The 16,455-nt window shown below is 46.8% G+C and overlaps 1 protein-coding gene across 8 annotated transcripts in view; it reads right to left on the bottom strand.

Moving 5' to 3' along the window:
* Positions 1-3,324: 3,324 nt before the first annotated feature.
* Positions 3,325-16,455, bottom strand: part of CCDC30 (coiled-coil domain containing 30) — a 39,399-nt gene continuing 26,268 nt past the window's right edge. For 6 of the 8 annotated variants that reach the window (XM_062593407.1, XM_062593410.1, XM_062593409.1 and 3 more), the window contains 13 exons: positions 15,308-15,445; positions 13,972-14,123; positions 12,722-12,968; positions 10,975-11,148; positions 10,377-10,586; positions 9,567-9,724; positions 8,757-8,904; positions 8,039-8,160; positions 6,280-6,421; positions 5,971-6,107; positions 5,532-5,646; positions 4,501-4,568; positions 3,325-3,884 (listed from right to left, as the gene is read on the bottom strand). In XM_062593407.1, the coding sequence (XP_062449391.1) occupies positions 3,671-3,884; positions 4,501-4,568; positions 5,532-5,646; positions 5,971-6,107; positions 6,280-6,421; positions 8,039-8,160; positions 8,757-8,904; positions 9,567-9,724; positions 10,377-10,586; positions 10,975-11,148; positions 12,722-12,968; positions 13,972-14,123; positions 15,308-15,445 (2,025 nt within the window). In that variant the 3' untranslated portion in view covers positions 3,325-3,670. The remainder of the gene's footprint in view (positions 3,885-4,500; positions 4,569-5,531; positions 5,647-5,970; positions 6,108-6,279; positions 6,422-8,038; positions 8,161-8,756; positions 8,905-9,566; positions 9,725-10,376; positions 10,587-10,974; positions 11,149-12,721; positions 12,969-13,971; positions 14,124-15,307; positions 15,446-16,455) is intronic. The other 2 variants (XM_062593414.1, XM_062593415.1) reach the window with 2 other exon arrangements.

Genomic DNA, 16,455 nt, shown 5'->3' with positions numbered 1-16,455 from the left:
CCCGCCGCTCCTGCGCCAGCTCCGCGCCGGGGCAGCAGGATGGAGCCGGGGCGGCCGGCGCAGAGGCGCCTCCGCTCGCGCCGCGCGTCCCCGCGGGCGCCGCTCTGTTTTGCATGCGCTGTGACTTTTTTTTTCTTTTTTTTCCCCCCCTCTCTTTTAAGCTCACGGCGTGTCGGGGGCGGCGACGGGCACGGCGCCCGTCGGTGTCCGTGCGTCAGCCGGTGCTCGTGGGGTCCCCGCCGCGCGCGGACGTGAGCGTGGACGAGCCCGAAGCGGCGCCGCTCGTGTCCCCGGCGCGGGCGTTCGCTCTGCGGCCTGGATAAGGACCTGTGCCGCCGCTCGGCGGACCCAGCGCTTTCCTCGTTCCTCCAGGGGACAAGCAAAGGTTTTGCTCGGTCACTTTTAGACTTAACAGTTTATTTTGGTAAAAGATGTACGAAAAGGCCACTGATGGATGGAGAAGTTTTATTTTGTATTATTTTATTTTTTTGTATTGCAGTCAGCGCAAAAGGAAAGTATTAGAGCAACTAGTTTCGTCCGTTATCCCCTGCTTTTCCCATAGGAAATGTTTACACAGATGAATTTAAAGAGGTTGTTTTTCGCAGAAGCTGCTTCCACTCAGTGGTACGGGTGTTTTTTTTTTTTAATCCCAAATAAATATTATATTTCCTAAGAGTGCCATGTGCCCGCAGGACTGGGGTCAGCGGAGGGCCCTCGGGGCAGGTCTTTCCGTCCCGCGGCTCTCCTGTATCCTCAGAAGAGCTGTAAAACGAGACGTAGCTTGGCGGCAGTCGTGCCAAAGCCTTACAGGTCGTGCGAAAGCTTTTATAGAGATTCAAGAAGTATCGTTACAGTCTGAAGGCGGAAAGCGACTCGTTGGCGTGAAGGGCTCGGAGCGCGTGCGGCGGCGGCGGCGCTGGCCGGGCTCGTGTCGGGCGCGGAGCCGCGCCGCAGCCGGTCGGCGGGACGCCGGCACCTCGCCTGCGGGAAGCCCGGCGGATCGGAGCTGGCGCCGGCCGGGACGGGAGGGTGCGTGGAGCCGTGCGGAGCTACGAGAGCGGGCGCGTGCGTAACCTTCGCCGCGGCGCCTTCCCCACGGCCGGGCCCGGCGGCCGCTGCGGGACGGGGCTGCCGCGACTCGCGAGGGAGGGCGTTCGCGTCCGGAGTCCTTGTGCGAAACCGCCTGAGCTCTGGAAAAGGCGCCTCTTCACCCTGTCGAGCTTACGCACTTCCATATGCTGCAAAAAACAATAATATCCATAATATAAATATTAATATATAATAGTATATAATAAAAATATAATATTTTATATTGCAACTTTTATATGTAAAACTGTGTATCTTTTCCATGCAACTTTTGCAAGAACTTATACACTTCTAAGAAGTTACAGTATCTATGTTATGTAACTTTTAGGTTTATTTAAAGTCCAAAGAAACACAGCTATTAAGTTTTAAACTTTATGTATACGAACTTCTCTCTATAAAGTGTATGGGTTCTACCTTTTATACACTTTTACATATAAAGTTCTAAGGTTATAAAGTTCTAAGGTTATAAAGTTCTAAGGTTATAAAGTTCTAAGGTTATAAAGTTCTAAGGTTATAAAGTTCTAAGGTTATAAAGTTCTGATTCATATAATGTAAAGCAAAGAACTTCGAAGATCTTTTATATAAAAGTTTGAAGCGTGCTATTAATTTATACACTTTTTAAACATAGGTGCTTCTAAAGTTGTAAATGAACAAACCTAAAAGTAAGAAGGCCTAAGTGATAAAGCTATTTATGTAGAAAGCGTAGATACACTTTATAAGTTAATTTACAAAGTTCTAATTTCATAAAGAAATTCTAAAGTGCAAAAAAGGAAGAACATCTAGTTTAGAGAGCGTGTAAATGCAAATACGCTTTTAAAAGTGCACATACACTTTAAATATATATATTTAAACTTAAGTTTAAAGATACACCTTTATATAAAAGTGCATCTGTGCAGTTTCCGATTTATAAAGAAAGGAAAAGCTTGGCGTTACAAACCCAGAGCTTCTGTAAAAGTTAGGAGTCGGAAGGACGCTTTTATAGAGACTTCAGGATAAACTCGACAACCCCAAAGCTAGAAGTACCGAGCTGCAGCGGCCTGGGGAGCGCGCGTCTTTGCGGAACGCGTTCTCGCGGTCGGCCTCTAAGCTCTGCGCTTTGGAGCGTCCGCGAAGGCTCCGAGTTCGCCCTTACCGAGCTCGGCCCGCTCACCACCTACCTGACCAGGATCGGGTCTTTTCCTCCGCTTCTGCTCCAGCCTGGTGTCTGGCTCGGAGCGCAGCAGCAGGCTCTGTTGCGCTGCTGTTGGAGCACGGAGACGGGCGGTGCCGGGCGGGTGACGGGGAGCTCGGCGCTTCCTCCCCTCCGCTCGAGCGCAGGGAGGCAGCGCGCGGGGGACGCCGCCGTGTCCGCGCTTCCCTCCTGGCTAACGACTGTCCTAGCCTGCCTGGAGCGTCGGCTGCTGCCTCCTCAAACCAGCGTCTCCTGCTTCGCTGCTTCTGACGGCTGCAGGGGAGCTGAAACTCCCCCATTTGCAGTGGAGAATCTGCCCCAAAGTGACCTAGACATGCAAGGAGGGCAATAGGGGGACATGGGCCAAATGTCCCTCTAATGCCTTGCAGCTGTGCCTGTCCCCAAGGGGGCTGAGCTCTGCAGCACTGGCTGCTCCTGATGGACCACGTCGGGGCTGGTCGGAAGGAGGAAGCCACCCTGCCCCTCCAGGAGCGCTCAGGTCCCCTCCACCCTCCTCTGGGAGCTCTCCCATCTTCTCGATTCTCTCCTCAGCACGGACACAACTCTGCTCCCCTTCGTGAGCGCTCACATCCCCACTCCCATCCACGCCTGGTCAGTGCCTTCCTTTCCCCACAGGGAATGCTCTACGCCCTTCCGTTTCCCTCTTCGCTTGCACAGATCCCCTCCGTTCCCTTCTCTCCATGACCTGATTCCTTCCATTCCCACCCAAGCGCACCCGTAGATCCTCCGTTCCCGTTTGTGAGCATTCAGGTCCACGCCACTCCCCTCCCCAAACACCGAACCCCTCCTTTCCCCACCGTGCACAACACCGCTCCTTCATTTTCCTTCTGGGCGTGCTCCCAGTCCCTTCCACCTTGCTCACTGCTTCTCTCCAGTCACAGCTACAAGCAGACTCCCTTTCTTCCCCTCCGTTAGCTTGCACAGAGGAAAAGGGAAGAGATAAGAGCGCACCAAGAGGGGAGCAACAAGCCTCTGAGTGTGGATGGAGGGGAAGGGAGAAAAGTGGGCACACAGCAGGCAGTGGTGGGGACCAGAGAATGCGTAGGTGAACTTGCCCCGTTTTTATTTACAAAGGTGGGAGTTTGGACGGCACAGGGAATTAGGATTCAGTGGAACATGTACTTCATCCTCCCCCCCTTCACTTTTACTTAACTGATCTATGAATTTCAGCCATTGAGCTGGATGGGGGAATCACACACACACACACGCACATACCCCTACAGCTGGGTAAAGTTAAAAATAGCCATTGAAGAATTTAGTTGAAAAATATCACAGAAATCACTGAATAAGTCATTTGGCAGTTCTTTCCCCTGCAGTCCTTGGCATCCTTAGACAACCAAAGCCCAGCCTCTGCAGTCCAGCTAGTGCATATTTGTCAAGGGTCTTCCCCGTTTAGAAGTTCTCACAGCTGATGCTCTGACTCTCCTCCTGCAGTTGGGAGGCAGTGGTGTCTCCGGGCGAAGCTACGTTTAAGTATCCGATCTCCGAAGGTTGTGAAGGAGATAAGCAAAAGGAGGACTCCTGGCTTTCAGCCCCTTCTTCAGGCTTGACGTCTTGCGTGGCCTTCAGGATGCTGAGGGAGTCTGGCAGTTCTCGTGCCGGGAAGCTGAAAAAAATTTCCTCTCTTAAGCCATTTTGCAAACCATATCCGTCTCTGCCTACCGCTTGCGCGGCCTCATTGCTCCTCCCAGCACCTCTGCGAGGCAGCGCAGAGCTCCAGTGAATGCATTTCACTCGGGCTAAGGCTCAGACACACGTCCTCCAGGCAAGCAGCTAACAGCCCCCATCTCCCCCAGAGCATGCTGACTTGGGACAGACTAGCCATTACCCTTGGTGTTTACTCATCAGCACCCAAGGCTGCGAGCAGGCTGTCGGGCTGGGCCTCCGGCAAGCAGAGATCAGAGCTGCAGTCTCTGCCTTCCCCACTAGCGTGCTCGACTGCCTTTTGCCCGTTTCGGCTCAGATCCTGGTGTTCCCGGCTACACCAGACGTTGAGAGTGCACTCAGGCACTCCCTGGACAAATAGGAAACTTTCTGACCATCCCATCAGTTTTATAGGATCTTTTTAATACTGCTTTTCCTGTAACGTGACAAAAAAAGACTCTTGGGGGTTAAAAAAAAAAAATGTGGAGCAGCATTTGTTTTGACAACCAAAATGCCCTGCTTCTCCCTTGCCACAAGCAGACAGGAACTGCCTGTCTTCTCCTTTTACCCCACAGTACCTGATACAGGGAGATGGCAACATCTTACTCTGTGGTTGGCGTTCAGGGAAGTTAACACTCTTGAAGTCCTAAAACAAGAAACAGGGACTTTCAGAGGAGCAGGCGCATGTCTGACACTGAATTTCCCCCAAATTTCAAGGTACAATCTTGGTCTTCAAAGTGCCCCCAAACTCCACAGAGCTATTAATAATATTTGTCCTTTGGGGTCTGAATCTAAACGGAAAATCAAGCCCACAGCAGCCCAGGTCAAAAAAAAAAAAAAAAAAAAAAAAAAAAAGACCAGATAAAAACAGAACACAATGAAAAACAGTTGTTTCTGCCCAGCCTGGAACAGTAGTTTCATATGTAACTGTTCATCTCCAAACAGAAAAATTTTCAAAATGCACCTCCAATTTTCAAAATGCACCAACATACCCCAAATCTACCTGTTTTATTTGGATAGTTTTGAAACAAAATCTTGGGATTTCCCTGGATTTTTCTCCATTTCTCCCCACCCGCAAAAATTTTGTCAATCCAAAACTGTGTTTTTAGGTAACGAATATCATCATCCAGTACAATTCGGTCAATGTTACTGGTCAGCTTACTCTGAGGTTTTATCTTACACACCTAAAACTCCCAACACACTGTTCTAAATTCTTTTAATTTTAAAGCTAGTTTTAACAAGACCAGGCCCCACTACTGAGGTCTTTTAAGAACTGCTGGACTTAAAAAGAGCCAAAGTGAAATCTCTGCCCTTGTTAAAAAAAGAACCTCATCTCCCAGCAGCTCTGAGGACTGGCTAGTGTGGCAGATATGTTGAACCTTTGCGGTCAAGGCAGCCAGCTCCCAGAAAGCCCCTACACAGCAATAAAGCTGTGAAAGTCTCCTGTGTGCTTGTTGTCCCTCTCCACCAGATTTCCAGGGGAATGAGGGGTCAGTTCATCTCTTCTCTGGCACCTGAGCTGCAGCAACAGACACCAACCCTTGCTTGCTGGAGACGCCAGCTCCTGCAACCCGTCTGCTGAGAACATGCCCCGCTCACCGCATCTCACCTCCACGCTGGGAGTGGGGATGCTCCTCAGAGCGCGCTGCGAGGCGTGCACATGGCCAGAGAGCTGGAGTTTGCTCTCGTGCAGTCGCATACTCTCCTCATCCAGGATCTTCACTCTGAGCATATCACACACAAACAAGGCACAAATTATTTCCCTTCCAGCCACACTATGCTTTTGAAGGGGTGTTTTCCCTTCAAAACCTTTTGCTTCTACAGACCTCAGCCATACGGCAAAGCCTTTGCTGGGGAAAGGGCCTGATTACATCCCACAGCAATTTGAAAGCCACAGCACTACTGATGGGCGCAATTCAGGCTTCCCTACACACACAGAACAAGGATTTCTTCTTCAGAGACAAAGAGGGGCATAAAACTGTAAAATGGATGGGAAGAAGCAGGATCCCAGGGTATCCCTCCCACCCTGGACATCAGCAAGTGCCTACCTGCTCTGGAGAGTGGCAATCGTAGACTTGTTGCTCCAAGGGGTCTCCTCCTGGTCAGAGATCTTCTGGAGGAGCCGTCGTCTTTCCTGGAGTAATTTCTCATTCTCTGCAGTGATCTGTGCAATCAGCACCTTCCCCTGAGCATTAATGCAGAAAGAAATAACCACAGTTACACTCCACTCTTCTCTAGCCTCTGTAAATTTTACAGGGCTTTACCAAATGGGTCACCATCATCACCTACAGCAGACGTGCTGTAGGCAGCTCCTCCGTCTTCCCTCATGGGGGAAGCCCTGTTATACGTTCTCTCACCTTTTCCACTTGGAGCTTTGACTCGCTGAGCTCACTTTCAAGCTGCTTAATTTTACTGTCCCTTTGTTTCACCTCATGGATAAACGTCTCCTTCGCTCTGCGGATCTTGTCTTTGTGGCGGAGCTGCATTTCGTTGTATTTCCTGCGGAGGCACAAACATCAGGCCACAGAACGCTTTTGTGTTCCGGGTCTAGAACAAAGCAGGAGGTCTCCTGCACTTACTCAAGCTTGCCAGTCTAAGCCTCACCAATCTACTAAACTCCTTTTGGCAGCGAAGCTAAAGGCAGAGTGAGTACATTGATGTTCTGGACTGTCTTTCACAGCTGGGTCTGACCAGTTTGTTGTTGTGTTTTTTTTTTTTCTTTTGTAGTGAGGGTTACACTGTTAAGTTACAGTATCAATCAAACAGAAGTTGACTGAGGGAAGATAACCCAAAGCATTCCCCAAATTGACTCTCAGCTTTACAAATCCTTTGGCCTTGCCCTTCTCAGCTCTGCACTCCATACCTAAATACCAAGTAAGGCTATGAAGCCACCAAAATTGGAAGCAGTGTGAAAAGGATAAACAGCAGCAGCTTATTTATTTGGGGAAGTACTTAGGGAAAAAAAATGAATATGAAGGAAAGCAACCCATGGGATGGAGGCTGCTCAGGTGTGCTATGCCCAGCCCTGTGCCTGACCATTGCAGCTTGGAGCAGGACAGTGAGCCCTTTGCTGCTGCAGCCAGGCTTGCGTCCGGCGTCTTCCTCACGCGGGCAGAGGGGAGCCGTGGTGCTTTCCCGAATGCTGGCAAGGCAGCACCCATACAGGAGGGGCTGGATTTCCTATCTTTCTAACAGCTACCTCAAGACCTGCAGCGCTCCTCCATCTTTGCTTCTCACCTCTTCCTGTATTTATTTACTGCTTTGCGTTAACATTCAAATAACAGGCTCCCACAGAGGCAAGCAGTAACCTCACAATCACATGTGGGAAAGAGCCAGGGTGCTGAATCCAGGATAATTCAACCTACTTGCCGAGAAAAGTCCCAGACTTTACCCATCCTCACCTTGCTACTGCTGCAGTCCTTCAAATCAAAGTTTTTGCAGGCACTGCAAAGGATGTGAGGCCTAAGAAGGATCCTGAACAGCACACGTCAGGCAAACAGAGTGGGTCTCAGAAAGAGACAGCTACTTCAGTGAGCACTGCTTATAGCTGCAGCACGTTGGGGTTAAAAATTTGTCTCTATTGAGACTTGTGATCTTTACTCTTTTCCTCAAATGTGCCTCATTTAGGTAGGAAATAAATGCTCTCATCTACTTTTTATTGTGAGAGTTCGGGCAGAGGGGAAAAATCACATCAAAAAAAGGAAAAGCCTCTACCAAAATTAGTGATATTTGCACGTTTGCTCAAAACTTATGGAAAAAAAAAGCTACTCTGCTTCAAATTAGATCAAAAGAGCATGGGGAGTAACAAACAGTTCCATGAAGCAACTCTGCTGGGACCAGATCTTAGACAACAGCACCCACATGCTTGACCCCCTCTCTCCTCTGCACCACCATCAGCTGTCAAGGAGAATTCAAAGTGGTAGCAGATGTGTGATATACAACACAGCTGAAGACAAAGGTGTTAGGTTAAGGCAGATCTCTCAGTGCTAGGTGTCTTGAGCAGGTGAGACATGAAAACCTAGGACATAGTTAAATCCAGCATCACCTCTGGGAACATCAAGAGCAACTCCCGGATAGTTTTTGTTCCTTCAGATCTGCTGCTGCTTCAGTCATTACCTGACATACAGATCCTTCTGGTTCAGGAGACGGACTCCTTCCTCATAAAGGGCTTTATTTTCCTCCTTCAGCAATGAAAGTTGCTCTGAAAGCTTCTGATTCTCCTTGTGACACTGGAGATGCTGAAAAATAATGGTTTTTTATTTGCATGCATGATATTTGTAGGGGCTCTGCACCTCCTTTCAGTCTGGTCTCCAAAGCTTCTCTGTCATAAATGCCAGTGTTCTCACTAAGGCCTCTCCCTCCCTTCTCCCACCCCCTCTCCCCCCCATTAAAATTGGAGGAATGTGAATTTCTGTGCTGCTGGGGGACAGCAGGCTTCGACAGGACAGACAGTGGTAATGTAGCCTTACAGACTGTGGACTCTGCTGAAATTCTCCTGCTAAAAGCTCTGTACTCTGCAAGAAAAGGGGATGGCCTGTTCCACTTGTGCCTTGTAGGTCTTCTTCCCTGCCCTCAAAGCTGCATCCCCAGGAAACCTACTAGAGATGTGATAATGCTCTTCTGCAGCCCCTGTTTAAACCAGTGGAATTCTCAAGGGCTTGGCACCTGGTACGTTTTGACTCTAGTTCACCAGTTCCTAGGCACAGATTTCACACTGGAATGTCCCATTTCCCAGCACAAACTGTTCCCTAGAGCTCACTAGTCTGCTCTGGAGCCAGCCTCTAGCACAGCATCACTTTGGGTGGTGAGGACTCACCTGGATGCTGCAACTCACCTCGCTCGAGTCTGCTTTCCTCTCATCTTCTAGGACGTGCAGAGTCTTGGCCTGCAGCTGGACATGCATCTTGGCCAGTGACGCCTCTGTCTCACGTGAGTGCTGGAGCTGCTGCCGCAGCTCCTCCACCTGCTGCTCCAGTAGCTTCCTAAAAGCATGTCAGTGTGACAGTGAGAAACTGTGACATGGAGGCCAGCCCGTGACCTGCTACCATGGGTTCAAGACTGGCTCTTGTTGAGGCTGTGTGTTAGGAGAGGTGATGAGACAGTTGGACAGGCTCAGCCTGTCGCACTTGGAGGTGGCCACACACCAGGGTAAAGCAGTGGTCCAAAAACAGCCTCATACTGGGCAGCTTCGGGGGTAGAAAGAAATCATTACCTACTGGATGCCCCTAGGTACCAGCGCGATGTCAAACGCTACATGTTCTATCTGGTAACATAAATCCTAGGATGAGGGGGTGCACAAGAAAGGGCACTGCTGGCATCTCCAGGGTAAACAATCTCCAAACCAAACCATAATGCTGGCAGGAGGGGCCACGCACCCTCTGAGGCAGTTGAAGTTTCCAAAACAAATCACTTAAATCTTATAAAAAGAGGATTCTGTGGGGATCTGCCCATGTGCTCAACAGTGTACGTCACTGCATGGCCCCTGTAGGCCAGAAAGAGGGGGGGGGGAGGCACAACCAGTGGCCAGTGACTCCTGGAGCCCATCTAACAGCTATAGGACGTAGTTGGCAAGTTGGCACAGAGGCATTTGCTGGCATGCACCTTCCCTCTACACATGTCACAGTCCATATCCAGCTCTAGGTACCTTTTCAGGCACTCCTCATGGAGTTCCTGCTGTACTCGAGCTTCATTTTCTCGGGCCTCTTTCAATTCCTCCTCCAGGAGTTTCTTGTCTGAAACATTGGCCTCTACCAGAAGGAGTTGGTGTTGTGATTCCTTCAGCTTTTGCTGGAGCTTTGAGATCTCGGGTCAAAATTGGGCACAGATTAAGCTTTCTGAATTTATAGGCCAGTAATTGAAACAAAGTAGTCTTGGAAATGAAAGATTTGCTTGCTTCTGTTCAGGAGTACTTATTTCTGTGTGTCTTTGCAAAGTCCATTAAAAGTAAAATCTTTCCAATGACTGTCAGATAACAGATCAGATACTGTATCACGAATTAGCAACAATCCTTTTTATACTTAATTTGATCCTGTACACTTCAGATCCAAAAGACTCCAGTGAATGGTGCAGGGAGGTGGCAGAATCAATGCCATGGAAAACATAAGCTTTTGTAATTCACCAGTTTGCTACGAACAGCAAGTGTCTGCAGTGAGAATGTGACCCAGGCTGCCCAAACCAGCCAGCCCAGCTACCAGTATACTCAGGGATACTGAATTTTAAAGACAAGAGTTGAGGTATCAGATTTTCATTCTGTTGTATTAATTATATTCCTGCTAATAACAGATATGCTTCCCCGAAACATTCAGCCAGCCTCCCAAATGATCTCAAACTAGCAAAACACACTTCAGACTACTGGTTCATGAACTGATACTGCTTCTTTTCTGTAGTGAAGAACAGCTGCACGTAACTGCTAAAAACGTGATTGATGTTAACTTACTCCAAGTTGACAAGTTACCTTTTTTTGTGCTTCGCATACTTTGGACTTCTCCTGTGAAAGTTTCTCTTGCAGGCTACTTTGCAGTGTATCAGCCTGCGAGCACTTTAAGAGCTCTTGTTCAAGCTTTTTGACCTTCTGCTGGCTTTTTTCCCACTGTGCTGAGAGAGAGGAGTACGTTTCAGTTGCATCCACAAGTTTTGCACGGGCTTGCTTCAGCTCAGCTTTGACCTGAGTTTGAAAGAAGAAGAAATCAAGCTCGCATTTCAATATACAGCATCTAAAATGTCTTGATCAGGAAAAGGGTAATAGGATTACCAGGCACTGGGCAAAAGAAAAATAGAAACAGAGGGAGTGAGTATAGTATATTTTATTTGGAGGCAGTGCAATTCCCACAGAGCACACTTGAGAGCCTCAGATACTGTATGGTCAAACTTTTTTTGAAAAAATTAACTGGAAACACTGGGGAGAGAGTGAGATATTAACAGACTCAGAAAGTCACCAGTGCTGACGAGAGTGCAAATGAGCCCAAGCCTGTTGAAATCAGCACCCCAGACCTCCTATGATTTGTAAAATGAAATGATGCTCTCTCAAGCGCTCCTATCTGCTCTGCTCCTACCTTGGTACATTCCTGCTGGAGCAAGAGATTTTGCTTTTGTAAGTCAACGTTTTTCTCCCTTTCATATTTAAGCTCCCTCTCAGCTGAGCTGCACAAGTTCTGAACACGACGCAGATCCTGCCGCAGTTGCTGCATTTTTTCATCCTGCTGCTGGAATCGTTCTTCAGACAGACTCTGCAGAAAGAGGGAAGTAACAAAGGTGATGGGAAAATTACCTTCAAGAAAGGATAAAGATCAGCAGTTAAGAGACTGATGAAGAAAGCCAAAGTACACCAGTAGGGTTAATGGAAATTAAGAGGGGTACAGTCAGGCAAACATTTCTTCTTCTTCCCACTTGAGCAGCTCCGTCTGCCCCACCTTGGCCATCCCCTCAGAGGGACTGATACAACTGTTGAGGTTGAGGAGGAAGATACAATAACCTGGATCAGGAAACAAATCCCTGTTAAAACGAACCTGACAAGTAAAAGCAAAACAGCACAAGTTGTTTTAAATCAGACCCATTCCTGAGCTGGTTCCTGGCCATGTCCAGAGTCTTGTGCCAGAGCCTTGCTAAGACACCAAGCACAGGTGAAATATCCAAAGGCAGAAGGAAGAAATTGCAGCAGCAGTATAGGAATAGACATGCTGGCACAATGCCACATGACCACCCCACACCATTGACTTCTGCTCTGGTTGTCACAGGCAAACAGGTCTTTCTGGCTTTCAGAAAATAATCGAGCTCTGCCTCCATAGCACTTCAGTCCCTCCATCTTCTTGGAAGTGCCTTTTGTGCAAACTCCAATCTTCTTCCCACATGCAGGGTATCAAAATCTTTCTTCACAGCATCACTTTAAGCCATCTACTGATCTGCATTCTGACCTTGCATCTTTACCCCCTGCTCTTGGGATCAAATGAAATCCACTGAAGATCAAGCTTTCTTCTCAGAATAAATCCCCTACTGGGGGGAAGGGGGAATCAGGGATTTTTTTTTTCTCCTGCTTCCATCAGGATCCCTTTCAGCACCCCCTCTACATCTCGTATCTTGCTTTGGCAGACAGTATATTTTTCTATAAAGACTTTACACTTCTTTGTATTGGTATGGTGCTGATCCTCTTTCTCTTCCCACTCCTGTCTGCAGGCCATTCTGTCCTCTCTTGCCTTCCAAATTCCTGTACATAATCCTTGCTTCTCCTCAAATTCCCAGTCCTGAATACCTCCATGATTTCTTTCTCTTTTGGCAGGGATAGCTGCTCTTCTTTTTTTATATCACATGGCAAGGCAGATGAACAACTTGAATTTAAAACACAGCTATATGAAGTGTCATCAAATGTAGATATTGTCTGCCACCTAGTAGAATAACTGGAGAGCAGTAACTGAGACAAGGACATAAGGCTGTGGCAAAACCCAGCTGTCTGTGAGCTGCTACAGCAAGTCAGCTAAATTCAAGCATTTGGATATAAGAGCAGAAAATCCTGTTCTTATACCCAAGTGGAATACCAAGGGAAGTGGAATTGCTTCTGCCTATACCAAAAGTGAGACCATTATGGGAATACCAAGTCCAGCTTTTACATCTAAAAACATGACAAAAGGAAAGGAAACAATGACACTGCTCATTCTCAGAACTTTTCACCGGGATATCAGTCAGCCTCTTACCTCTGTCAGTATGCTAACAGTACAGCACTGCAAGGACTGGCTTCCAGGCCACCTTTTAGTTAGGTTTTGCCACTAAATTAGTGAAAAAACACAGTGCAGATGAGGCTGCCCATACCTGTTTAATGCTCCCATCTAAACTGCCTGCAGAATTCTGTGATAAGAGAAACTTGTTCTCTTTATGGACCATGCCTTGATTCCTCTTCAAAACATCTTCATCCATGCTGTCATGCTGCTCCCATGTAGCCACAGTATCTTGTTTTAGCTGGGCAATTTCTTCCAGTAACAACTCTTTTTCTTCATTGCTCTCCTTTAGCTGCTTTTCTAGCTCCTCCCTCTTCTTGTTGCTTTCTAGTAATTCAGAACTTGAAGGAGAAATAGTAAAGATAACGTAACTATATACACCCACAAGAAACCACTCTCTGAACGAGAAACTTGGAATATGACAGTCCAGTGAAATGTTCAAAACAACACTGAAGGCTCTCTGGACGCCTCAGATGGCATCCAGAGATGCATCTAGCAGTTCTGGGCAAGGGTCAATCTCCCCTGGACAGTGATCCATAAAAAAATGTGGAGTCCATGTGAGCTAGGTTCCACTCACAAGCGCATGGGAGCACTCGCACAGTGCCTTGCTGCATGGAAATACAGGCTCAGGCCAGTGCCAGCTCAGCAATCTATGCTCTCCCACTCAGCTGTCTCTCTGACCTATCTCCTGATCTGAACTATATGCCTTTATAACCCAGCCCACCTGTCTTAGTAGGGTTTTACTTTAACCCAGTACCCAGTTACCCAGGTAACTGAAAACTGACTGTAAATATATGGGGTTAAATCCAGGTTTTTACTTATTAATGAAAGCCTAAGCACAGATGCTCTATCTTCAAGTTTCCACTGCCTGTGAAAAGGGGACATATATCCCACGTCTGCTGACATCTGTCCTTAAAGGACAACTGAAATCCATATCAGGATGTGCATCATCAGCTGCTAGGAGCAGGCAGCTGGTTCCTCATCGTGTTTGCAGAGCTGTTAGCCCCAAGGTGCCCTAGCCCACAACAGGAATTCTTTGGGACTATATTAGTGCAAATACAGCATCACTCCAAGAGAAAAAACATGCTCCCAAAAGACACTTACACAGTTAGGAGCAGATAAAAAAAAAAGGGGGGGGGGATTTACTCCTAACTTATCATTATTTGACTAAGGGAGATGCTTATCCATCAAAAGCTCTATAGAGAGATGATTATTGTTGCCATAGAAGTGGACACAAAGCAACCATCCCTGTTCTTCCCAGAAGCAGCACTGCGAGGATTTTTAAAAGGCTGGACAATTAGCAGATAGGGTGCAGAAAATACCAAAGGCCTTGTTAAGGTTTACCAGAGCAGTTCCTGTTCAGCCCTCAAGTTTTGGATCCGTTCTTCCAAAAATACTACTTTAGCCATCAGTTCTTCACCTGCCTTTTCATCTGCAATTGAATCTTCATGTTTTTGCTTGAGTTTGTTAGTTTGTTCTCGTAGGAGTTCAGAGACCTGTAAGGTCAGAAAACACCATGACTTTGATTTTCTTTGGTCTCATGGAAATCTTTTGAGCAGTATAAGGCAATTGGTGGAGACTCCAGCAAGAAAACGCTTGGGATTCTGTAGCTAAATCACCAATCACCATGGTTCTTCACCCTGAGATATACATGCAAGTCCTATTTTGTGCACTGGAAACAGCTGCGTGTAAACGATCATCAAATCAAACTTCTTCGATTTCATTCTTCTGCTGCCCATCTGTAGTTCCCAGCATCACGTGTCCTACCTCTTTACAAAACTAGCAACTCTTGAGAAACCAGTAAGGGTACACGATACGTACTCAGCTGTCTCACACACAGAGCATCCTCCACCCATGTCAACATGCTTTTTTATGCTAACGAGGATGCTGAAAGGGATTTTGATGGAAGCAGGGGAAAAAAAATCCCTGACTGGTCTTGTCAGGACAGATGATACTGCCACATCCCACAGTGCTGGATCCATGGGCCCCACCCCAGTTGGGAATGTTAAGCCTTTCCGACCTGTATGCTACATCTTCCATAAGGCACCGTGATTGCACACAGACACATCTTCTTAACGACATAAAAGGCTCATACAGAACAGGAAGGTGACAACATCCAACAGGAAACAGCTTTTAGGACACAGAGCTGAGGTATCTCAATTGAAGAAAGGCCGCAGGGTGAAATACACCCAAATGCACTTTGTATGGACAGCTGTTCTCCTGTTTCAACACCACCTAATGCCATAATGCTCAGCAACAGCAGACCCAGAATTTCAGACAAGAAGAGAGGGTGGAAGAAAAATAAAAGGAGCAAGAAACGAAGGGAGGAAGAGTGCACAGGGACACAAGAATTCCTAGACTGGGTCAGAACCAGAATCTAGTCTAATATCCTCCTGCTAAACAGTACTGAAATCAAATCCCTCACAGAAAGATGCTGTTAAACCCACTAAACCCAAGTGATGATTTTAATTCTAGCATTGCTTTCATTCCTAAAGCACTTGAATTTTAATCAATTAGGGTTCTCAGGAAGAACTCTTCCTGAGGTAATTTTAACACTAATATTTTAATTCCAGGTCTTTTTAGCCACACTAAGATGCATTCCTATCTTTGAGCAATATGCACAAGTAGCTGCTGTCTGCATCAGACACTGGAATGATGGTGATTTCTGTACATTTCTCACCTCTGTATCTAACAAAGCATTATCTTTTTGTAGCTTCTCGTGGTATACTTTAATGAAATCTCTGTTTGCTGATGTTCTTTGGAGACTCTGGAAGTCATTAGAATGGCTTGTAAGCTCTGATTTTGAGTCAGGGAATTCCTGGTGGGGAAACAACAGGAGTTAGCAGATATAATATACCTCTAACTACAAGTTTAGAAGAGCTTTCTCCACTCAGATGTCCAGAAATCTCTTAGAAACAAGAATAAAGTTCCAGTTATTGCAAAGAGCTCTTTGAAAAGCATCAGTTCATGGCACAGCACATCACATACACAGTCATCATTACAATTTACAAGAAAGAAAATACTGCCCAAGTTACCAGCCTATTATGTGTTTTTGGCATCCCGACAAAAACAACAATGAACAACCTCAAATTCTTACCTCCAGGTGTCATGACAGCCCAATGATTTCATGCCAAGCTAAACTCCAATACTCTGCTGGTAAATGATTTGCCCCAACACAGCTGTTCTGGGAACAGGGAAGGAACTCAACTGTCGACTCAGGAATCCTACCAAATACAGGCAAAACTCTCTGTTTTAAAGACTATTACAGCTGTCCAGTCTAACACAGGCTGCTGGATTTCACCTTGTGATTCCCTTGATGGAAAAATAGTCTTCTCTGCAGCTTAAGCAAAACCATCAGCCAATGATGGTGGCTGAATTACAACCAACTTTATAGAGATGTATGATTTTGATTAAAAGATCCCTGGATTACAAGTAAACTGAACTACTGGGAAGTAAAAGTTAGACACACTCCTTCTGCTCTTCCCATTATCCCAAAACCAGAAAATTTATTTTCATAAGTGTACTTAGAGATAAATCTAGCCACTTCCTAACCTGCTCTTCGGCAAGGCCAGCCCTGCATCCTGAGCTTTTGCAATGTGAATTTGTTGTCTAACAGCACGAAAAAGTCTTGTCCTCTAGAGGACACTGTTCCTCCAGCAAGACCTCAGCATATGTACAGTTGTGCCAAAATACCAGGACTATTGTTGCATGAGCTTATATTCACAGAAGCGATGTGACTCACGGCTGATTTAAGGCCTCTCAGAGTGGGATTTTTTAATACATAGATGCAATCCTCTCGTCACCAGTCATCCTCAGGTCTCCCTAGAC

This window comes from Rhea pennata, chromosome 22, assembly GCF_028389875.1.
Source record: "Rhea pennata isolate bPtePen1 chromosome 22, bPtePen1.pri, whole genome shotgun sequence".
Taxonomy (NCBI): Eukaryota; Metazoa; Chordata; class Aves; order Rheiformes; family Rheidae; genus Rhea; species Rhea pennata.
The sequence above is the reverse complement of the archived record's forward strand: the minus strand, read 5'-3'. Positions and strand labels throughout refer to the sequence as shown.